General features: G+C 39.6%; 1 protein-coding gene across 1 annotated transcript; it reads left to right on the top strand.

Moving 5' to 3' along the window:
• The first annotated feature begins 18,788 nt into the window (after positions 1–18,788).
• LOC143559981 (uncharacterized) lies at positions 18,789–20,350 on the top strand. Its single transcript, XM_077048392.1, has one exon. The coding sequence runs from the start codon at positions 19,286–19,288 to the stop codon at positions 20,195–20,197; it is 912 nt and encodes a 303-aa protein (XP_076904507.1). The 5' UTR covers positions 18,789–19,285; the 3' UTR covers positions 20,198–20,350.
• Positions 20,351–25,700: the final 5,350 nt, after the last annotated feature.

The raw sequence follows: 25,700 nt of genomic DNA, 5'->3' as shown, positions 1-25,700 counted from the left end.
TGAACAAAGCAGCAGTATTGTCAATAAAGATAGGAGCATTCAAGAAATTCAAACCATAGTCCAACAGTTGATTTTGAATCCAAAGGACTTGTGCACAGCATGCAAATGCAGCAATGTACTCAGCTTCACTGCTTCAACATTGGAAATTGACACCGTAGTTTGCTTCTTGCATTGCCATGACACCAACCTGTCTCCCAAAAATTGACATCTTCCAAAAGTAGACTTCCTACTCATGTTGCAGCCATCATAGTCACTATCAGTATAAGCAATCAGATCAAAGGCATGGTTCTTTGGATACCATATCCCCAAATCAGACTTCCTTTTCAATAATCTAAAAATTCTTTTGACAGTAGTTATGTGAGACATTTTTGGACTTGATTGGAACCTTGCACACACAAAAACAGCAAACATAATGTCTAGCCTTGAAGCATTCAGGTACATTAGAGATCCAATTTTTGCTATGTATTCATGTTCATCAACAGGCTCTCATTTTTCATTAGCAATCATCTTCTCATGAGTGTCCATTGGAGTAGAAGCAGTCTTAAGATCTTGACATTTGAACTTGTTCAGAATGTCCTGCACATATTTTGATTGATAAATGAATATACCATCCTTCTTTTGTTGAACTTGCAATCTCAGATAGAAATTCATTTCACCCATATAGCTCATTCAATATTTTAATTTCATTACTTCCTCAAACTTCAAACACATTTGTTCATTTGTTGACCCAAAGATGATGTCATCTACATATACTTGTCGAAGGAGCAAATATTTTCCTCTTTTCTTATAGAAGAGGGTCTTATCAATGGCTCCCCTTTGAAAACCATTCACAAGCAAGTGGTTTGATAAATCATCATTCCAAGCTCTTGGAGCTTGATGTAGTCCATATGAATCTTTGTTCAATTTATAGACTCTATTTGGAAAATCATGATCCTCAAAACCTGGATGTTGAGTCACATATACCTCCTCTTCAATCTTTCCATTCAAGAAAGCAGATTTGACATCCAGTTGAAATACTCTTATATTCTTTGAAGTGACATAAGCTAGGAAGATTCTGATTGCTTCTAGCCTTGCCACTGGTGCAAAACTTCCTCAAAGTCAATTCCTTATTCTTGTAAGCATCCTAGTGCAACTAGTCTTGCTTTATTCTTCATGAGAATCCCTCTCTCGTACCTTTTATTTCTGAAAACCCATTTGGTTCCAATAGCATACTTCCTTTTTGGCTTATCCATAAGTTCCCACACTTGCAGATTCCTATATTGAGCCAACTCCTCTTGCATTGCTTTTACCCAACTATCGTCTTTTAAGGCTTGAACAATGTTCTTGGGTTCAACTTGGGATAGGAAGCAAGAGTACATACATATGTTTGCGGTTTCAGATGCACTTTTGTAAATCTATCATTTATGTCCCCAATGATGTTTTCAGATGGATGATTTCTTTCAACCAAGGAAGTTTGCACAACTAGATCAGTAGACATATTTGAATCCAGATTTGTATCATTGAGATCATGTTCCTCAATGATTGTATCTGTTGTTGCATCAATCACTTCAGGTTATACTTCTGCAAATTGTTGTGAATTTGAAGCAACATCATTTTCAATGTTCAAAATTTGAAACAATGTTTCAAAGTCTGGTTGTCTTTCATCTTGTTCTTGATCAAAAGTTCATCAGATTGCACTTCATTATTGACAAATTGCTCTTGATTATTTTGATTGTCAGTTTGCTTATCATTAATGATGGGATTTTCTTGAATAGGTGGTTGCTCAAGATTGTCATTTTGCTCATTTTGTGGTTCATCTTAGAAGCATTTTTAACAAAGGAGTATTCAGCATTCTTGTCTGCAAACTTTAACCATAATTTGTCAAAATCAACCTTCTTTTCTGACTTCTCTTCTTGGACACTTGTTCTATACAAAGTTTCATCAAAGTCTCAGGATAAATCTTGAAAGACTTGATTAATTTCTCAAGATCAAACAACCAGGATGCTCCATCAACTGTATTAAACTGGTTTTCATTGAATATCACATCAGAAGATTCAATCACACTCAAGTGATCTTTCACATATACTCTATAGGCCTTTGAGTGTGTGGAGTATCCAACAAAGAAAGAATCTAAATATTTTGATTGAAACTTGTTCAAATAGTCTTTGGTATTCAACAATGAGCACTTGCATCCAAAAGGCTTGAGAAACTTGATGTAGGGTTTCCTTTTGAACAAAATCTCATAAGGAGTCTTGTCTTGACTTTTGTTGGAAGAACCCTGTTCTGAACATAGCAAGCAGTGTTAATAGATTCTGCCTGAAATGTAACAGGCAAATATGCATCTGCTAACGTGGTTCTTGCAGCTTCAATGAGTGTTCTGTTTCTTCTTTCAGCTACACCATTTTGTTCAGGAGTCCTAGGAGCACTGAATTGTTGGAGAATTCCTTTTGCAATACAGAATTCAGTCATCACTCCATTCTTGAACTCAGTCCCATTGTCACTTCTCATTACTTTCACCCTGACAGCTAGTTTGTTCTCAATCCTTGTAACACAACTCTTGATCAATTTAGCAACTTCATCCTTGGAATTCAGAAAATAAACCCAAGTATATCTTGAAATATCATCTATTATCACCAAGCAATATCTTGTCTTCCCTATACTAGGAAAACTCACAGGACCAAAAAGATCCATATGAAGCATTTCCAATACATGTTCAATTGAGTTTACAAGTTTTTCTTTGTGTGATGACTTGTGATGCTTACCTTTCTGACATGAAATGCATTTGTCATCAAGCTTGAACTTTCTTGTAGGTAAATCAATTACATGCTCACCTTTAACAAGTTTGTTCATGTTCTTTAAATTAACATGACAAAGCTTTCTGTGTCACAATTTGGTTTCATTTTCAGTTGCCTTAGACACAATACAAGTTCCACCCCTAGAAACTGCATCCTTCATTTTCAATTCATACAAAGCAATCATCATAATCATATCTGGAGGAATCACAAATTCAGGCTTGAGGATGAAATAGTGAGAATCATCAAATCCAACCTTATAACCTTTATTACACATTTGTGAGATGCTCAAAATATTATATTTCAATCCTTCCACATAGAACACATTGTCAAACGACACTTTGCCATTGGTTAGGATGCCTTTCCCCACAACTTTCCCTCCATTTTCATGCCAAATGCAACAGGTCCTTCAAACTTCTCTTCATAGTTCATTGGTGACCTCTTGTCACATGTCACGTTCCTGGAACATCCACCGTCCATATACCATACATCATTGATTGGTGTGGACTGTTCCTGCACAAATCAAAGAAAAGGATCAGTTCAGAGATGAAACGCAAGCTGGAACAGCTTGCAGATCATTAGCAACGTTAACATTTGTTGCATTGGGTTTGGGATCTTCATAAACAATTTCACAAGATTCTTCAGAATCATCTGAATCATAGCCAGTTTCATATGGTATTCCTATATATGGAACTATGCTAGTGCATTCCTCATTGACAAGCTTTCTCTTCACACTTGTCACTAATGTTTCACATGTCACTTTTGTTTCATTTCTTGGTTTCCAAAGAAATCCTTGAGGTTCAAACCCATGCTTCAAAAGAAATTTCTCATCACCATTCAACTCTCTTGATTTTTTTCTACTAAACATTTCTCTTTTAACCTTTTTTTCACCCTCTGTTGACTTCCCTTGGTTAACATATTTCACATTCTTAACAGCCTTATCGGGTTTTATTCTGATATGTTGTTTGATCATTGGAGCCTTCTTCTCTTCAACTATTTTCTGTTCTTTCTTGTAAGTAACTTCAGTTTTCTTTTTACTATTCACTTCAGCCTTTCTCTCAGTATCATCAGATGGCTTCTTGCCCTTGCCTTTGCCAAAATATTCATCATACTTCTTCTTGTAAAGACCAAAGTCTTGCCCAAACTTGGTTGTATCTGGAACATGAAATGGCTTGAATGTAAATCTTTCATGACAAGAATCAGTGTGATGCCTATACACATCACAATGCTTGCACCAAACTTTTCCTTTGAAGCTCTCACTTGACTTTCCCTTTTTGAACTTGGTCTTGGAGATCAACTCCGTCTTTTGAGTTTTGAGACCATCAAAGTCAGTTGAAAAAGGTACAAATTCCTCAATCTTGATATCTTGTCTTTCAGCTGAACTTTTGACAAATATTATCCTTTCCATATTGATTGGTTTATCATCTGAGTTGTCTCTGAACCTTGATTGTCTTCTTTCATATTCTTCCACACTTTCTACTTCACCAACATCAAATAATTCTTGATTTGAGAAAACAGGGTATACAGTAATAAACTGATCACTGTTCACAGTTTCTTCAGTATTCTTCTTGTTTTTAACATTTTTCTCTTTTAATGCTTCTTTGCTTGGAGGCTTCAATGAATTATAGTTAACTTTTGATCCACCACATATGTCAAATGACACATGTTCCCTTCACATTTGTTCATGATGTTTTCTCATTTTGGGTGTGATCTTTGCTAGCAAAGGAATCTTGCTTGGTGGATTTAGTTTGCTCTTTCATTCATTCTTAGAACCATTATCACTTGAACATTGATCACTAGAGTCACTTAAGTCATCTCTGTTCAAACATTCTTCATCAAAATCCATGTCTAAACCGAATTCCCCTTTGTGTAGACATTAAAACGAGTTTAAACCACTGTTCAGTTCCGTTGGCCCGGAACATGATATTTGACCAAGTCCCTTTCCGAACTGCCTTTAACATGAAGAATAATCATAAAATCAGTAACTAAAAATGGTTAACCAAACAATATACCATATCTAAGGTATAAAAACAAACAAAATGAGTTTAATCAGTGTTGTGCAAAATATGTCCTTGATTTGAATAATACTCAAAAAATATACATAAATTTCTAAGAATTATAAAAATCTCCAGTATGCTAAAGTAGGATGTTTTGAACATCTTTAATTTAGAAACGTTTCCTAAATTAGGACTCGAGGTAGGCTGAAACAGCCGGTTTTCTCAATTGTTAAAAATCTGCGTACTAAAAGTAAAACAGTGATAGTGAAGCAATACAAATGAATTAAAATGGAATTAAACAACCATTGGAACCAAAACTCAATGAAGTTTATCATAGGATTTGACCTTACACCATTCCTGTTCATTATGACTAAGTTATGGCCAAATCTTTGGCGACCAAACTTCTGTCCAGAACTGAAACGTCATTAGAACCTAAGTTCTTGGTGTTTTGGAATGGTTTTTGATGAAGAATAATTTTGCCACTCATTGTGTGATGTTAGTACATGTTTACCATCTTATTACACAAGTACTCATGGCTCAATAACCAACAAACAAAATTTTAATAAAAGTCATAAACTTTAAACGAGTAAAAATCCCAAATTTGACCAAAATAGCCTTGTAACGCTAAAATGTGTAACCGGAAGGTGAAACCCATTGATCAAATGAATTTGAAGAAATGAAATCATTCCTATAATGTTATAAGAAGTAAATAAATAGAATAATACAACAAAAATCTACCTGAATCTGATTAAAGAGCAAGCAAAGGTTCTGTTTGACTTTTGAAGTCAACTTACGCGGAACACTTTAATTTGCTTCCACAGATCTGAAAATTAGAGATAAAGGAATAGATGAGCATTTGGAAAATATTGAGAAGTGTTGGTATTTATAGGCAAAAAGGAGATGACAAATTTGCATGGATTGTTGGACATTAAATCATCTTACAACCACTTTTGCATTCAATGTGGTTGGTTAGTTTTGTATAATATATTAAAAAAATTAATTAATTAAATAAAATCTGATTTAAAGATTGGTGAAAATTTTGGTTTTTGGCAAAAATGGTCCTTGTACTTTGGTTTAGGTTAGTTTCGAGCATAAAATAAGCTAATTAAACACCGTTAAAAGATATTAAAACAACACGACATGTATGAGACATGATTATAACATGAAGGACATTATTTTAAAGGATCTGAAGTATAACAAAGTTTACAACGGGTCAGGTTTTTGGGTTTTTAAAATGAAGAATGTCACAAAACATGTGACACCAATATGGTAAAGTCTATCCGCTTACCCCTCCAGCTGCTGTAAAGTTAAGAAGATGATCACCAAGATCAGTCATCCCATCATATTTGCCCAAATTACTAGGAAATTTCACATTTATCTGGAAAGGAGTGGTAGTAATCCACGGAATGAACTTCGACATAACTGCAAACGTTGCGGACGATACGGTTTTGTGAAGTCTACTTCCGCATCACTATAATATTCAGTGTGCCTAACTGCCGCCCGCGGGCGACTTGACTTTTCTTGACCATAGTTCTGATTGTCATCACTTGGATAACCCTAATTCTCATTGCGATAAGTACTATCACAATACCCACAAGAAAAACGACTCTGATCGTTCATGGTTTTGCGGAATATACTCCATTCAACCAGACGACCTCTGGCATGACTTCCACCTTCCTAATCATCTCCAGAATACGTCATAGTTTTAACATTATCGTTAAGTTAACTTTGACATATTGTCGATGGAGGAGAAGGAGATGAGGGAGGTAAATCTCTGTACGCCAGCATTCTTACTTGTACTCATTCGTTTCTCAACCTACATTTGCACTCTTCGGAAATTCGCACTTTTTTACTTCTGTAGACACTTTTTTAAAGTCTGGATCTTCCTTTCAGATCTGAACTGCTAACGACGAACCATGATCTCTACTCCCCTATGTCGGGGAGAATCTCCAGACCTATCTTCCAGATCTAAAGTTCGACGATTCCAACAAGTTTCAACCGTCACTCGTCCATCATCTTTAGGAGTAGGACCCCAAAGAAAGACCTTGTGTTTCGCCATCGCCGTAGTATCGGCCGGATTTTGCTAGATCTGGCTCATTTCAACCCCAAAATATAATAGAAGTTGTTCTATTAATAAAAACACGGGTGACACCAATGAAGAAACACAAATCTAACCAAGTTAAGATTAGATCAATATTTCCACCGGGTAAGGGTTTTCGAGTGAAACTAAGAAATTTAGAGTCAAGCTAGATCATGATCCAAATCCTGCAAAACAAAATCACCGTGAGCTCATTACAGGAATGACAAGATGGGGGTATTCCCATAATCACCATTCGGCGTGGGAATAAATACCATTCTTTTAAAGAAAGAAAGTACAAAGCGATTGACATAATATGGGAAGTGTGTATGAATACCTCATGATGATGGAGAAAGAATTTATATCTGAAGGTCCATGAAAGTGATTGGCTGGATTGTCACTATCCAGAAGATGCTCTCCACTCACCTGAAGGGACACGTGTCCTATTCTGGTAGGAGGTGACAGTTAGCCATGTGTTTTACGAGATGTCCAGTTGGCTCATTTTGATTGCTTAAACTAACATAGGCTCTTGAAAAAGGAGGTAAATGTCACTCAAGGAATATTTTCACTAAACTTCTAGAAGGCCATTTGTTGTAATTGTCATTCTTTCATATTTACGAAGTCATCTAACTCTAGACTACAGGTGTCTCCAGCGAACTTCTATAAGGATGTTCCTGTATGTTTTTTTGTCACACCCGGCCCTGAGCGGCGGAAACAGCCGGGCGCGCGCGAGTGGGGATTGATAATTAAGCACGGGCCATTGCAAACATTCAAAGATTTTCATTGCGCATGAAAGGTTTAATACAAATACATTACATTGTTTAAAAATTACATAAAACATCCAAGTATAAAAACTGTTGAAGATTTCCACGCCATATCCCCTTGCGCGGCGGGAACAACCATGCGCAAAAAAGGGATAGAACTAAAATCTTCCAAAAAGCTAGTTTTAGATGTTCAGCGTGAGGTGCTCTAAGTGTGACTCCATGCGCTACCTAGTTATCTCCTGAAAGACACGTAAAACATTTGAATCAGTATAAACTGAGTGAGTTCACAAGTTTTAGTAACTTGATAAATCGTATTGCATCATAAACATAATAGCATCATTGAAACACATGCTTAGTAAAACAGTTCTGAAAACATAATCTGATAAAAGTCGTTCCGCGGTTTACGCGCGAACATTTCTGGGAACTGTGCTCGTCTGTGTAAGTGGCGCTGCCACTACGAGCGAAACAAGTAATACCGTCCCGCGGGTTACGCGCGGACACATCTGAAAAACCGTGCTCGTCTGTGTAAGTGGCGCTGCCACTACGAGCGAATAATACCGTCCCGCGGGTTACGCGCGGACGTTGTGCCGGAAAACAAGGCGCTCGTCTGCGTAAGAGGAGCGACCTCTACGAGCGGGCTCAAACCCATAGTACTGCCCCATGACCATACTAGGCACTCGTCTGTGTAAGAGGTGCGACCCCTACGAGTGGGCGGATCAAACCAGCAGTCCCTACCCTTAGAGTTCCAATGGTAAAGTGATCACTTACTCGAATCTGGTGCACTAACATCGAAAAACCATAGATAACCGTTCGCATTGCTCATCATGAAACATAACTTAAACACATAATCGCTTGCATAGCTTGTAAGTATACCATGATAAAACATTATTTAAGTACGTGTCCCTCGCCCCGAAAACAGTTTTAAAAAAATAGTGAAAACAGTGAAAATAGGGGCTGTGAGACTCACCTGTGGTTCTTGTTAAGGGATTAATCGGGATTCGGGTTTTCTTGGTATTTGGCCTCGGAATCGAAGGTCTAGTAACAGGATCGGAAATGAAAACGGATGCTTGGGAGAGGTTTAGTGCAAGTTTGCAGTTCTTTGAAGTGTGTTTTGGGTGATGATTTAGGTTACATATTTATAGGCAAACTCAAGGGAACACAATCCCTTGCTTTAGGGGATTGAAATCTTTTCATATCTAGGGGTAATGATGATAAAGTATGGAAATTATTATTATTTATTTAAAAGTGGAGTAGTGGATAAAAGATTTGATTTGATTTGGTCAGGACATGCAGGTCTGGGGTTGGTGAGAATAGGGTGGCTGACAGTTGACTTTTCATGTTACAGTGTGCCTTTTTCAGATACTTTTGTCAGTGTACAGTAAAAAGTGGAAAATCTCTGAAACACGCTACTGTTTTCTTTTGGGCGGGAGTAATCTCCTTACATCTGGAGAATAGACTAAGTGTTCTGTGCGTATCACTTTATGCGCATAGCTTTCTGCGTGAAGGACATTTCTTTGCTGCGGGTAGGTGCGTAACCTTCTCGCAGTTAGGGACATTGAGTTTCATTTGTAGATTCTCCAGGTGGTCTTGGTATTTCAACATAGTGATCAGTTATGTTGAAGTCAATTCCATCTTGGAGCTTCAGACAAACTAGCTCTCAGTGTTCCCGCCATGCGGGGAGGTTAGTTCCCTTCCGCACGCGCATAAACGATTTAGAATGCACCCGCCTTAGCATCATGCGGGATGGTCAACCCTTTAGACAACATAACGTTAAGGTACATGAAAACATAAAGCCAAAACATTCGCGCATGGCGCATATAACATATGCCCACGCTGGTTCTTAACATGGTGCGCTCGCGCAGGGCGCACATAACAAATGCACGCGCTGATTAACATGGCGCGCTCGCGCAGGACGCACATAACAAATGCACGCGCTGATTCTAACATGGCGCGCTCGCGCAGGGCGCACATAACATAATTACCTAATATTTAGGTTGATTACTCGGTTTAAGGGATTGGGAATTTACCGGGTGTCACATTCTCCCCCTGTTAAACGAATTTCGTCCCGAAATTTAGGAGACGTTGCTGGCAGAAGCCATGCTCTGAAAGAGGTGTGGGTATTTCATGCGCATCTGGTCTTCTCTTTCCCAAGTGAATTCAGGCCCACGCCTCGAGTTCCATTGAACCTTTACTAACTTGATTCTGCTTCTGCGTAACTTTTGTTCTTTCCAATCGGTTACTGCTATAGGTTCTTCTACGAAGTGCAGCTGTTTGTCGATGTGAATCTCTTCCAACGGCAAAATCAACGTTTCGTCAGATAAGCACTTTTTGAGGTTGGACACGTGAAACGTATCATGAACTCCACTGAGTTCGGCGGGTAAACGGAGTTTATAAGCAACCGGACCGATCCTTTCCAGGATCTCAAATGGTCCAATGTAGCGCGGATTCAACTTTCCTCGCTTGCCGAAACGGGGGACTCCTTTCCATGGAGAGACTTTCAAAAGTACTCTATCCCCTACCTGAAACTCCAATGGTTTCCTTCGCACATCTGCGTAGCTCTTCTGTCTGTCGCGCGCTGTCTTAAGGCGATCCCTTATCTGAAAAATCTTGTCTGTTGTTTCTTGGATCAATTCTGGACCAGTCATTTGCTTGTCACCCACTTCAGCCCAGCACAGTGGGGATCTACACTTGCGCCCATACAAAGCTTCAAACGGCGCAGCCTTGAGGCTTGTGTGATAACTGTTGTTGTAAGAAAATTCAACCAATGGGAGATGAGTATCCCAGCTACCTCCGAAATCGATCGCGCACGCGCGCAGCATATCTTCCAATGTCTGGATTGTTCGCTCGCTTTGCCCATCCGTTTGAGGATGATAAGCTGTACTCATATCAAGGCGAGTACCTAGAGCTCCTTGTAACGATCTCCAAAACCTTGATGTGAACCGACTATCTCTATCAGAAATAATGGACACTGGGATTCCATGTTTTGAAACTACTACTCGAATATACAATCGGGCTAACTTTTCCATCTTATCGGTTTCCTTGATCGGCAGGAAGTGTGCTGATTTAGTTAGCCGATCTACGATAACCCAGATTGTGTCATAACCCCCAGGTGTCCTTGGCAGTTTGGTGATGAAGTCCATAGAGATTTGTTCCCACTTCCACATGGGAATTTCTGGCTGTTGAAGCAACCCTGATGGTTTCTGGTATTCAGCCTTTACCTTCGAACACGTCAGGCACTTGCTGACATACGTCGCGATGGCGCCTTTAAGATTGGGCCACCAATACAGCGCTTTAACATCATGGTACATCTTATCTGCGCCAGGATGTACGGAATACCGCGTCTTGTGAGCTTCGTTTAATACTTGCTCGCGCAATCCTCCCTTGAGAGGGACCCATATGCGGTTAGCAAAATGTCGAGTGTCGTTCTCTTTGATCTCCAAATTCTTAATCATACCTCCAAGGGATTCGTTTTTAACAAACTCTGGTTTCAAGGCTTCTTGCTGAGCGTTTCGGATGCGGGTAGAGATATCTGCGTGAATGGTCAACCTTAGAGCCTTGACTCGTAGCGTTTTTATTCGCTCCTTCCTACTTAGCGCGTCTGCTACCACGTTCGCCTTTCCAGGGTGGTACTTAATTTCACAATCATAATCATTCAACAACTCCACCCATCTTCGTTGCCTCATGTTTAAATCCTTTTGATCAAATATATGTTGAAGGCTCTTGTGATCCGTAAAGATTATACACTTTGTACCATAGAGGTAATGGCGCCAAATCTTTAGCGCGAAGACAACCGCTCCAAGTTCCAGATCATGCGTTGTGTAGTTCTTTTCATTGGTCTTGAGTTGGCGCGAGGCATATGCTATGACTTTGTCTCGCTGCATAAGGACACATCCGAGTCCCTGATGTGAAGCGTCGCAGTAAACGACGATGTCATCCGTCCCCTCGGGCAGAGACAAAATTGGCGCACTACATAACTTCTGTTTCAACATTTGAAATGCTGTTTCCTGATTTTCGCCCCAAACAAACTTCTTGTCTTTCTGAGTTAGCGCGGTCAGAGGTAGAGCTATCTTGGAGAAGTTCTCAATGAAGCGTCGATAGTAGCCAGCTAGTCCTAGGAATTGCCTCACCTCAGTTGGGGTTTTTGGCGCTTCCCAGTTTTCGATGGCCTTGACTTTGGAAGGATCAACGTGTATTCCTTTCTCGTTTACAACGTGACCGAGAAAGTGAACTTCTCTAAGCCAAAACTCGCACTTGGAAAACTTTGCATACAACTTTTCTTTCCTCAACAATTCCAAAATCAATCTCAGGTGTTGCTCATGCTCGGCCTTGGTCCGAGAGTAAATCAGAATATCATCTATAAATACAATCACAAACTTGTCCAAGTATGGTTTGCACACGCGGTTCATCAGATCCATGAACACAGCCGGCGCATTAGTTAGCCCGAAAGGCATCACTAAGAACTCATAATGGCCGTATCTAGTTCGGAAGGCTGTTTTTGGCACATCTTCCTCATGGACCCTAAGTTGGTGGTATCCTGACCGTAGATCTATCTTCGAATAATAACTGGATCCCTGCAACTGGTCAAATAAGTCGTCAATCCTCGGTAAGGGGTACCGATTTTTGACTGTCAGCTTGTTCAGCTCCCTGTAGTCAATACACATCCGGAAGGAACCATCCTTCTTCTTAACAAACAGTACTGGAGCTCCCCAAGGTGAAAAGCTTGGGCGTATGAAACCCTTATCCAATAGTTCCTGTAACTGATCGGATAGCTCTTGCATCTCAGATGGAGCTAATCGATAAGGTGCTCGAGCTACTGGCGCAGCTCCTGGGATTAAATCAATACGAAAGTCTACTTGTCGCGGCTGCGGCAATCCGGGCAAATCTTCAGGAAAAACTTCTGGAAATTCGCGCACTACTGGTAAGTCTTCAATTCTTCGCTCATCTCCTTTCTTCTCTACTACATGCGCCAGGAAGGCGTAGCACCCTTTCCTTAGGCACTTGCGCGCCTTTAGGCACGAAATCAGTTTCGTCGCAACTCCCCTTCTTTCCCCTTGAATTACCAAGGTTTCCTCGTTCAACAGTGGGATCCGAACCTGCTTCTCATGGCAAATAACTTCCGCGCGGTTCTCGACTAACCAATCCATACCTACCACAATGTCAAAACTTCCCAAGTCTATTGGTAACAAGTTAATATTGAACCCGTGACCTCCCATGACTATTACACATTGTTCAGTTCTTTCGTTCGCGCATAACTGCCTACCATTGGCTAGTTCTATAGTATAAGGCGTGTCTAGCCTACTGGTTGCTAAGCCTAGGGAGTTTTTAAACTCAGCAGATATAAAACTTAGGTCAGCGCCAGTATCAAATAAGACAGATGCAAAATGGCCGTTAAGCAAAAACGTACCGGTTACCACATTCGGCTCTTCTTTAGCTTCACCCGCGCCGATCACAAAAGCTCTCCCGCGAGCTTGGTTTCCCCTTTGCGGGCAATCACGACTGAAATGCCCTGGCTTTCCGCATGCGTAGCAGTTGTCATTGGCTCCAGCTTCTTTAGCACGGCAATTCACCGTCTTGTGCCCTGGCCTGTTACATTTGGCGCACGTGACGCTCGCGCATTCACCCTCGTGGTGAAACTTGCATTTGTTGCACCATGGGTAAGGCCCGCTGTATCCTTTCCTTGATGGCTCCGCGGCTTGGATCGCGTAAACCCTTGCGCTTTCCTGCTTCTTGAACGGTGGTTGCTTGGAGTCGGACCCTCGGTGGTGAGAGTTCCATTTCCTTTTGGAGTCAGAGGTTAGCTGCTCGTTTCCGCGCGTAGTCAACATACCCGCACGGACCATATCCCTTGTAAGGGTGATGGCCCGCGCTACCGCCTCATCAAAGGTTGGAGGCGCTGCGGCGTTGAGCGGAACCCTAACAACAGGAGGTAACCCAAAGATATACCTCTCGATCTTCTTTTCCTCCGTGTTTGCCATGTCTGGCACCAACTGGCAAAGCTCGTTGAACCGGTTGTTGTAGGCGTCGATATCCGTTCCTACCATGGTGTGGTTCCAGAATTCCTGCTGCAGACTCTGGATTTCTGCGCGAGAGCAGAACTTTCTCATCATCATTTCCTTCAGTTCCTCCCAGGTCTTGTGAAGAGCAACTTCTCGCCCCAAAGTCTTCACTTGAAGCTTCCACCAAGACGAAGCTGCTTCTTGGAACATGCATGTCGCGTAAAGAACCTTCTGGTTCTCACTACATCTGCTAATGGAGAGAACTGTCTCCATTTTGTCAATCCAGTTGTAGAGCCCAATGGCCCCTTCGGTACCCTTGAATGGCCAAGGCCTACAGGCCATAAATGTCTTGTAGGAGCATCCTTTGTCCAAGGCTCCTGATTCGGGTTCTGGGGTCTCATTCTGACGACCCTGACTTGATTCGGCCTTGCTGGCCTCATGTGTCGCGATCGCTTGCGCGATTATTTCCGCGAGTTCCTCGGGTGTCATGGTAATTCCCTTGGCTTTAGTTGGAGGCATTCTCGCTTTAAAAGAGTGAAAACATATCAATCTTAGCGCATGTATTCTGAGCACATAATATTATCATTATTTACTAGACACTGTGTGACCCGTGTTCCTAAGTGTGTGTATAGTTTCTTTTGAAAATATTTTCTTTGAAAAATATTTCATGCGATTCCCCAACGGTTATAGTCTAGGTTAAAACTTCTTTTCCTAGTTCGCTATAACCAGTGCTCTGATACCAATCTGTCACACCCGGCCCTGAGCGGCGGAAACAGCCGAGCGCGCGCGAGTGGGGATTGATAATTAAGCACGGGCCATTGCAAACATTCAAAGATTTTCATTGCGCATGAAAGGTTTAATACAAATACATTACATTGTTTAAAAATTACATAAAACATCCAAGTATAAAAACTGTTGAAGATTTCCACGCCATATCCCCTTGCGCGGCGGGAACAACCATGCGCATCAAAGGGATAGAACTAAAATCTTCCAAAAAGCTAGTTTTAGATGTTCAGCGTGAGGTGCTCTAAGTGTGACTCCATGCGCTACCTAGTTATCTCCTGAAAGACACGTAAAACATTTGAATCAGTATAAACTGAGTGAGTTCACAAGTTTTAGTAACTTGATAAATCGTATTGCATCATAAACATAATAGCATCATTGAAACACATGCTTAGTAAAACAGTTCTGAAAACATAATCTGATAAAAGTCGTTCCGCGGTTTACGCGCGAACATTTCTGGGAACTGTGCTCGTCTGTGTAAGTGGCGCTGCCACTACGAGCGAAACAAGTAATACCGTCCCGCGGGTTACGCGCGGACACATCTGAAAAACCGTGCTCGTCTGTGTAAGTGGCGCTGCCACTACGAGCGAATAATACCGTCCCGCGGGTTACGCGCGGACGTTGTGCCGGAAAACAAGGCGCTCGTCTGCGTAAGAGGAGCGACCTCTACGAGCGGGCTCAAACCCATAGTACTGCCCCATGACCATACTAGGCACTCGTCTGTGTAAGAGGTGCGACCCCTACGAGTGGGCGGATCAAACCAGCAGTCCCTACCCTTAGAGTTCCAATGGTAAAGTGATCACTTACTCGAATCTGGTGCACTAACATCGAAAAACCATAGATAACCGTTCGCATTGCTCATCATGAAACATAACTTAAACACATAATCGCTTGCATAGCTTGTAAGTATACCATGATAAAACATTATTTAAGTACGTGTCCCTCGCCCCGAAAACAGTTTTAAAAAAATAGTGAAAACAGTGAAAATAGGGGCTGTGAGACTCACCTGTGGTTCTTGTTAAGGGATTAATCGGGATTCGGGTTTTCTTGGTATTTGGCCTCGGAATCGAAGGTCTAGTAACAGGATCGGAAATGAAAACGGATGCTTGGGAGAGGTTTAGTGCAAGTTTGCAGTTCTTTGAAGTGTGTTTTGGGTGATGATTTAGGTTACATATTTATAGGCAAACTCAAGGGAACACAATCCCTTGCTTTAGGGGATTGAAATCTTTTCATATCTAGGGGTAATGATGATAAAGTATGGAAATTATTATTATTTATTTAAAAGTGGAGTAGTGGATAAAATATTTGATTTGATTTGGTCAGGACATGCAGGTCTGGGGTTGGTGAGAATAGGGTGGCTGACAGTTGACTTTTCATGTTACAGTGTGCCTTTTTCAGGTACTTTTGTCAGTGTACAGTAAAAAGTGGAAAATCTCTGAAACACGCTACTGTTTTCTTTTGGGCGGGAGTAATCTTACATCTGGAGAATAGACTAAGTGTTCTGTGCGTATCACTTTGTGCGCATAACTTTCTGCGTGAAGGACATTTCTTTGCTGCGGGTAGGTGCATAACCTTCTCGCAGTTAGGGACATTGAGTTTCATTTGTAGATTCTCCAGGTGGTCTTGGTATTTCAACATAGTGATCAGTTATGTTGAAGTCAATTCCATCTTGGAGCTTCAGACAAACTAGCTCTCAGTGTTCCCGCCATGCGGGGAGGTTAGTTCCCTTCCGCACGCGCATAAACGATTTAGAATGCACCCGCCTTAGCATCATGCGGGATGGTCAACCCTTTAGACAACATAACGTTAAGGTACATGAAAACATAAAGCCAAAACATTCGCGCATGGCGCATATAACATATGCCCACGCTGGTTCTTAACATGGTGCGCTCGCGCAGGGCGCACATAACAAATGCACGCGCTGATTAACATGGCGCGCTCGCGCAGGACGCACATAACAAATGCACGCGCTGATTCTAACATGGCGCGCTCGCGCAGGGCGCACATAACATAATTACCTAATATTTAGGTTGATTACTCGGTTTAAGGGATTGGGAATTTACCGGGTGTCACATTTTTCTTCCGCATGCGGGTGGTCACTGGACTTCTTATTCTTTGGCGGATGACTCTTGGGGGTCCAACGAGTGACCCGCGGATCTTTTTAGGTGGGTCATGGATTTGGATCTTTTCCTGACTCTACCTCTATAAGAATAATATTTAAACTCTAAAATTATACATTTATACCTACAATTCTTCATTCTTCTTATTTTTTTCAATACAATTCATATCTAATAGTTTGTTAACAAACTTTTAAATAACTGAGTTTGATATAATAAATAGGGATATTGGTTTTTAATACTCTCAACTTTCCCTCATTGGTAGATAACACTTCAACTTTCGATTTGTCACCCACCACTCCAAACTTTAACCCTATTTTCCTGTACCACTCCCCGTCTAAATGAACACTAACCTCGTTAATGTTTTGGACTAAAAATGTCATTCAAATTAGTTGAGGGGGTAAAACAGAAATTTTGTGGCCTGCCATGTTTTCCGATGACAATCTGGTTTGGCTTCCCTGTTCTTCGACGAACTCCTAATACAACGACAAGACGGGGACGATGGTAATTGTACAACCTCAACAACCTCCATTTCCGGTGACCTCGTTTTTCCGGCGACCTCGTTTTTTCCGGCGAATTTGAGTTTTCCAGCTATCTCGTCTTTCTAGAATATGGAGATGGTTCAGAGGTGTAAAAAGGTGATGGAGATCCTGAAGATTGTGCACCGATGGAGATATGATGAAGATGGTGCTCACCGGAAACCTGCAACTCGTTTTTCCGGCATGAAAGCGATCCCGGAAGGTGGCTGGGTGAGGCACTGGTGGTGGCGGGGGGGGGGGGGGGTTGCGGTTTCGGGGCGGTGGGCGGTGAAATGACGGATATGGTGTTCGCCGGAAACCAGCTACTCGTTTTCCAGCTAGTAAAGGATTACTTCGAATCGATATATTATGGGTTCGTGTTGAACCAGAGGTGTAGTGGTGGTTGTAATAGATGAGAATGGAGTGGTGATGCTTGATCTAGGGTTGGTTGGAGGTAAATTTTGTATATGTTAAACAATTTAATTTTCTGTTTTATCCCCCTTAACTAATTTGAATGACATTTTTTTGCCAAAACATTAACGAGGCTAGTGTTCATTTAGACGGGGAGTGGTACAGGAAAATATGATGAAAGTTGGGAGTGGTGGGTGACAAATCGAAAATTAGAAGTATTATCAACCAATAAGAAAAATTGGAAGTATTAAAAACCAATATCCCTAACAAATATTATGTTCAAGTCTCACATATCGCAAGGTATTAAAACAAATTCGCATGAATTCATAAAGTAAACTTTGAATTCAAAACAAACGATAACATATACATAAAGATTAACTTTGAATTCAAAACAAACGAATGAGTAAACATTTGAGTGTAATAAGATAAAGCCAAAAAAAACCGGCGCCGTTAAAAAATTTAAAATCGGTTCAAATTCGAAAACCGGATGCTCCTTTGATATATATAAAATAAAATAAACCAACCCTATTTACCCTAAACAACTCTTTTGTTATTATTCTCTCTTATAAACTTATACATCATTATCAGCTCACAAATCTTTCCAGTTTCTTCGATCATCCTTAAAACCACTAATTCGTCGGTAAGTTTGTTTCTTTTCGGGATGGATTTCGTATATATATGCTTTAGTTTTTTGTCGGTGATGTTGATCTAGAGCTTGGATGATGATATTTTATGATTGTAAGTCTTTGAAATGAATCTATCTGACAGATTAGATGGGATGGGGTTCTAGTTAGATGGAAATTTGAGATCTTGACTTCTTTATATCGATTAGATAGTTTGGGGATTTCAATAGTTTGAATGTTTATTATGATTTCATAGAAACATCCAAACAATTTATTATGATTTAGCAGTCGTTAGTTAGTGTGGTGGTGGGGGTGGCTACCAATAGGGATTAATTGGATTGGAAGTTGTTATGCAATTTGAATAATATTATGATTTTACATGTCGCGCGATTACCCGCATTGGTGGAGACATTTTTTTCCTGAATACCATGGTGACGTACTAACATCGGAGCTCCACATACAGTACGCTTTTTGGTACCCGTCTTCGTATTTAGTGTTTCTGGTATAGGTAGTAGTGTTTTGGTTTAAACATGTATACTTTTTTATGGGTACCTTTCTTTCTTGTCCCTCTATAGAAATTGATAATTTTTGGGGTGTTTTGTATGCTTTGGTTTTGGTATTATGGTTTCTTTATTACAAATGAATTTGATATGATTTTTGTTTTCATGATTATCTTTGGTTATGGATGATTTTTTTGTTTAGATTTGGTATTATGGTTTTTGCGTTCTAGTTAAGATTTCTTGATTACAGATTACTTTGATATGGTTTTTGGTTTCATGATTACCTTTGGTTAAGAATGAAATTGATACAATCAATAGAGATTAGGACAAAACAACCAAAGGGAGTGATGTACTAAATTACCGGCACCGAATCAATACATTTGGACATTGGGTACAGTATTCGGTAACTAGTTTTATTTTTTTCAAATCTGGTATTAGTATTTTTGGATACCCGTACATGGTAACGATCTCATCTCAGATTACCAGTGGTGTCTGTGTTTCCTGCTGCGTCTTTCGGGCACCATTCTAGTATAATGTTTCAAATACTTCAAAAATTTTATAAATTTTGACTAGTATCACTTTTAGGGGCTCATTAGATGAAATCGAATTGGTAGCCCTTCAGTTACTGATTAATCAGAGTCAAATCATGATTACAGCACTATAATTTAGTATGGTTTATATTAAATTCTTTGTTTTTGAGTGTTATATAGATATTGAAGTGTATAAATATGCCTAAAGATAGACGAGACCGATCCGTATCCGTTGATAGATCTTGGACTTCACCGTATGTATGCAACACTAGTCAGTCAAAACGATCGTTGATTAAAAGCCCGTTAGAAACTGAGAATGTTAAAGAATGGGAAGAAGCCCGATGCCCTGTTTGTATGGAACACCCACACAACGCTATTTTATTATTATGTTCATCACACAAAAATGGTTGTCGTCCATTCATGTGTGACACAAGTTACCGTCACTCAAACTGTTTTGACCAGTTCCAAAAAGCATCCTCTGAAACCCAACAGTTGGCAAGTCAACCGGGTGGGTCAACACCTGAGTTAAAACTTGTTTGTCCATTATGTCGTGGCGAGGTTAATGGGTGGGTTGTGGTGGAGTCTGCTCGATTGTTTATGAACTCTAAAACCCGAAGTTGTGCTAGTGAGACGTGTGAATTTTCAGGGACATATACAGATTTAAGAAAGCATGCTCGGTTGGAGCACCCGATGGTCAGACCATCGGAAGCCAACCCGGATCGTCAACGAGACTGGAGACGGTTGGAAAGGCAGAGAGATATTGGGGATCTTTTAAGTAGTCTTCGATCTTCTATAGGAGATGAAACGACTGAAGATATTGATATTGATAATAATAATATTATTATAAATGATAACGATAATAGTAATGCAAGTGCTTTATCGATTGATGAAGGTGGTTGGATGACAGTTTTTTTCTTGATTCGGGTTTTTAGACCAAGAAGTAGTAGCTGGTCTGGAACGTCTCGGACCCGGGCCCATGTTACCATTAGGAGGAGGCCTAGTACACGTCTTTGGGGCGAGACCCATAATGATGAGCCGAGAGATGGTGACGTTGAGGCTTCGGATGGTAGTTCGAACCCGCCCGATCTGCTGCAAGATGATGAATCTTGATTTGTTGTAAGAATAATTACTGTGAAAGTTGAATTTATTTCATATTTATATCTTGTTATGATCCTTTGAAAGGAGAAAAAAACATTACTTGCTGTTTATTATACTCTGGTAACTCACTAGGGATATTAATATTATTGTAGTTTGTATTTGATATTTGTCATCTCTAATACTCTTTTGCACATTAAGGTTAATTGTAGTAATAGTTGTTGGTCCTTTGAAAATGAACAAGCTATTATATGCCCAGAGTCATCAAAGAGCATATTAAGGGCGCTACGGTCATTTTGTTCACTATGTGAAATGAGACAACTAATTTGTAATTCGAGTATCTACATTATTCAAATTTTTTTCTCTTATTGTGGTTGAATGTTAGTTGTTTTTTTTTATATATATATTTTTGAATTTATTGTATGCTCTTACTGGAAGCAGCCTTTTTATCCCTCAGATGTATTGGTAAGGTTTATGGGATTAGGATGTATTGGGTGTGGTGGTTGTATACTTTTGAGTTGATTATAAGTGACTGGTTGAGATATACTTGTCATGGTTTGAGTATTTTTAAGTTTTGGTTGTATACTAAATCACTTGAAAGATTTGGATAATCAACTTCAAGAGTTCTATGTACGCATTGGAGAATATAGCAAACAAACACACGTGTGATCCGTATGAATGAAAAGAAACACACATATATCTCTCTCCTTTGGGTGACTGGACAATGAGTTTGATCTTAGCACTCTTGTTTAAGAGGTGAGCTTTGAAATCGGTTTTAAGGTGAAGAACACATGACAACTTCAACGGACACGTTAAATCATAAGGTGATTAGTTTAGGTTTAAGGGTGCTCATAAAGTTGCATAGATCTAACAACGAAAGATTATTCTGTTGTAGACGTGCACAAATCAGGTTCACTTGGAAAACCCGAACCGGTTCAGAACCGGTTTTTTTCACACTGGGTAGGAAATGGCACCGGTTCCAGTCAGGAACCGGTTTGGTTCCAGACCCAAACCGATGCCCAGAAATGCTAGCTTTTAGGAACCGGGTAGGGTAGGAACCGGGACCGGTTATTACGTAAAAACCGGTTCCACCGGGTTTTTTTTAAATTCAAATATTCTAGCCGTTAGAAACCGGTTCGAATGGCTATATAGCCGTTTTTGACCATTGGAACCGGTTTTTTTTACTATATTTAGCTTATTTTCATTCTATAAATAGCAAGGTATGGATGTGTACTTGTTAAACCACTTCCAAAACTATAAAACACACTCTAAAACACAATTAAGCTTAAACCGACAACAAATGGCAACTAATGACGACGTTGTTATGGTGATCGAAACAACAAGATGCCCCAATGTTTGGATTCATTACGATTTGTGTCTCATGACCGACTCACAGGAGATGGCTCGTTGCAAATATTGCTCGAAGTTTCTTAAAGCAGGGTCCAACTCAACATTACGAAAACATACGAATAAGTATTGTCGAGAGAAAAGAAGTTTGGATGCTAAAAAAGCGGAAGTGGAAGAGTCGTTCGGCTCTACAACCCAAGCATCTACCACCGGTAACAACGCTTAATCGTTGTAGAACGCCGGATTAAAACGACGGACTTTGTTTTTTTAGTTTTAGTTGTTATGTTTAGTATCATTTATGTTTTAATATTGTTTGTAATAGTTATTGTTTAAATAAATAAAATGTTCATCGTTATTAAAAAGTAACATAAAATTAATCATGACTAACAAAAGTAGTTATAATTAAACAAATCAAGGCTAAATATTAGTTGAACTTGTTACAAATAATTTTACTAAAAAAAATAAAAAACACAAATTACAACTCTTCTTCGTCTTCATTCTCGTCTTCACTCTCGTCTTCGTTATCGGAAGAAACCTCGTCCTCCGCCTCCTCATCATGAATAGGACGCTCTATTGGTATTTCGTCTTCAAAGTTCGCCTTGTGTTGTACACGATCCACCACATCCAAATGGTCCTTTAGGCAAATGCAAACCTCTAGAGACTCGGGAGTTAATTTTGTTCTTCGCATAGATAACACCCTCCCACTAAGAGAAAAAACCGATTCGGAAGCAACCGTTGAGGCTTGTGCAGCAAGCAAATCACGAGCCATGGCCGATAGAATGGGAAATTCGTTTTGTTTTCCTTTCCACCAAGCCAACAAATTAATAGAGCGAATTTCGTTGACCGTTGCGCCCTCAACATAGTTTGCTCCACTATATCGACCAAGTTTGCTAGTTGGTGTGTTTCCTCTTTGCCTCTTAGATGCCGATTCACGAACCACATTCATCAAGTTTATAAGTGGGTCATTGCACGGCCTACTAGTTGTTGTTTTTTTCACAAAAGACGATCTCGTTCCTGGACCATACATTTGAAAATAATGGTCATAAAGGTCTTGAAGGTTTTTGTTGAACTTTTCCTTCGCTTCCGTCGACAACTTCGGGTCGATCTCGTGCATACCCAAGTTGTCGAATATTTCCTCAATCGTTGTCTCAACCCTATGAACATTCCAATAGGGGTTTAATGCGGCGGCACAAGTAAAGACCGGCGGTATGTTTTCAAAATATTTTAAGAACTTTTCCTTCATCACCGCAACAATATTCTTGAAGATTTTGTTCTTCTCCGCAAAGTTTTTAAAAGTGCAAGACATGTAATACAATTCTTGCAAAACCCAACAACTAGTAGGATAATAGACTCCCGATAACTTTGTTGCTGAGTTTTGAACACGTCAAGATACCCCAACAAAAAACCGACATTCACCCAAACACTTTCCGGAAGCATATCGGCCTCGCGTTCATCAACAAGATTGGTATGAAAAGATTGTAACGTTTGGCGTTGGGCAAAAGCACACTTTAGCATATGACAAGTTGAGTTCCAACGAGTTGGAATGTCCCAATTTGGGCCCAAATACTTTCCTTCAACCGACTTGCAATAGTTCTTATATTCAAGATGTCTTCTTTTACCACTTTTGAAGACATCTTGTAACATAAGTCTAAATAATTTTAAATCCTCACAAATGTTTTCATTGTCGAGACCTTTTTGAACAACCAAGTTGATGATATGTGCAACACATCGAACATGAAAAAATTCCCCTAAACAAGGTGGTGAATATTTAATGATAAATTTTTCGGCCGCCTTAGTATTGTTTGAAGCGTTGTCAAACGAAATCGAAAATATTTTATTTCTCAAGTTGAAAGTCGTTATAACTTCATCAAGTAATTCAAACAATTTTTCGGTGGTATGTGGGAACGGGAAGTTTTCAAAAGCGATGGTGCGTTTCATCAATTGCCATGTCACCGGATCAACACAATGAGCGGTGACACATATGTATGATTCGGGCAACCCGTGTGGTGCCGACCAAACATCGGTAGTTAAACTAACCATCACTTGTAAAGAATGAAAAAACTCGATTAACTCTTTTTTAGCACACTCCCACAACTTGATACAATGACGTCTTAAGGTAGTACGACTTACATGTGTGTATCGCGGTTGGAGAGTTTCTCGAATCAACGACGTCAAATCCGGGTCATCAAAGTGGTTAAACGGAAAACCTCGTTGAATAAAAAACTTTGTCATTCTATCTTGAACTTGAGTCGTGTTGTAACGAAATAGTATACCATCTTTACATAAGTCAATTTGATCGGTCACGCCAATCCCTTTCAACGCCTTGCAATATGGCTTCTCGAAGTGCTTTCTCAAAGTGGAGTTGGAATCGTGCTTTAATTGTGCTCCACATAGTTTGCAACGAGCCTTTTGATAACCTTCGTCATTCACAACCAAATCCCAATTCTTCCATATGTCTTGGTTGCGGTTATGGTTGAATACCGTAACAACATTTGGGTCCTCCGTAGCAGGAACGGGTTCAATAAAAACACTCTTCTTAGCCTTCTTGTTAGTTTTTTTGATGGGTGCCATAATAATATTTAGTTGGATGGTCGGGTAACGGGTTTGCTAAAGGAGAAGTATTTTAGTTTGTTTTTGAGTTTGCTGGTGAAACAAGTAATGGAAAACAACTTGTATATAGTTTTTGGGCTACAAAAACTGGTTCCAACGGCTATATTACCGTTGGAACCGGTTCCAACGGCTCTTTTGTTTCTCAAAAACCGGTTCTAACGGCTATATTACCGTTGGAACCGGTTCCAACGGCCATATTACCGTTGGAACCGGTTGCAACGGCTCTTTTGTTTCTCAAAAACCGGTTCCAACGGCTATATTACCGTTGGAACCGGTTCCAATGGCTAGTTTGACCTGTGTTTGACTTTAAAAAAAAACCGCCGGAATTGGTTTTTTCGGGTAGGAACCGAACCGGGTACAAATAGGAACCGGGTTGGAACCGATGGGGAAATACAAATAGGGGAACCGGGTATGATTTTCAGGTACAAAAATACCCAAACCGGGTATTGGGTCCATCGGGTAGGAACTGGAACCGGTTCCGGGTCGGTTCCAGCGGGTAGGTTCCGGAACCGGTTTTTTTGTGCACGTCTATTCTGTTGTAGTGTTCTTGACATTTTTTATGTTGTTGATTAGCATCACTTGTAGACAAATTTGGATCCTTTGATTACCTTAATCAACAAGCAACCACTTCCGTTCAAAGTATAGCACCTATGATTGGGTTTGTAAGCTTAGAGTTACAACATATGGATTTTTTACGAGTTTTGTTTTAAAACTTTTTAAAATAATAACATACTAGAACTAGCTTATGTTGCAAAACGTTTCATTATAACATGTTATAACCTAACAAGGCATGATTCACATACATAAAAAGACAATACCCGTGGATATGAAGATTACAAAATTAAACAAATATAAATATTTATTTATAATATAGGTGAACAAGAAGAGAAATTCTAAATGAGTAAATCAATTATATGAAGGTGACCGTCTAAAATCAAGAATCCACAACATTCTTCCTTGATGATTATAAAGTAAATATGTGATAAATTTGCTTTAATAATATATGATAGAACAACCTTTCATTTTTAAGTGAACTACCCTATTACATAAAAGAAAGTAGCATGCATAACTTCATGTCTACCACGAGAATGTTAATTTAAGTAAGCAAGTAGTTTTAGTAAAGTATAAAATGTTAGAATTGACTTGAATTTTAAATACCAAATCTAACAACTTTGGATGGTTATAGTTTAGTTACACAATCTCCCCTTGGTTAATTTTTGTAAATTATAATTACACATTCCTTTGACATATGATTTTTTTAACTAATATGATAACCTAAGCAATCATGTTGACAATGTTCTTTCAGAATTATCAAAACTATAAAAATAAATCATAGCTTATATTTCATCATTTCTAAGTACAATATAAGGATCTATATTTTGTCTTAGATAAGTTATCAATATTTTTTTTACCATTTCTAGTCTCCAAGAACATGAGTGAATCATGAATGCGTGTTAATCATCAATCCTGATGTAACATCCTAAAATTTCAAGTAATAATATTATTTTTTATAATAATCGAGTTCACTTGATTTGGAAAAGAAATTATAAAATAATGAAGG

This window comes from Bidens hawaiensis, unplaced genomic scaffold (assembly GCF_021521415.1).
Source record: "Bidens hawaiensis isolate Kalapana, Puna unplaced genomic scaffold, B.hawaiensis_p1.1 tig00020147_1, whole genome shotgun sequence".
NCBI classification, from domain to species: domain Eukaryota; kingdom Viridiplantae; phylum Streptophyta; class Magnoliopsida; order Asterales; family Asteraceae; genus Bidens; species Bidens hawaiensis.
The sequence above is the reverse complement of the archived record's forward strand: the minus strand, read 5'-3'. Positions and strand labels throughout refer to the sequence as shown.

Coding starts and splice junctions, on each gene's coding strand:
- LOC143559981 (XM_077048392.1), top strand. CDS start 19,286: ATGCCTAAAGATAGACGAGACCGATCCGTATCCGTTGATAGATCTTGG.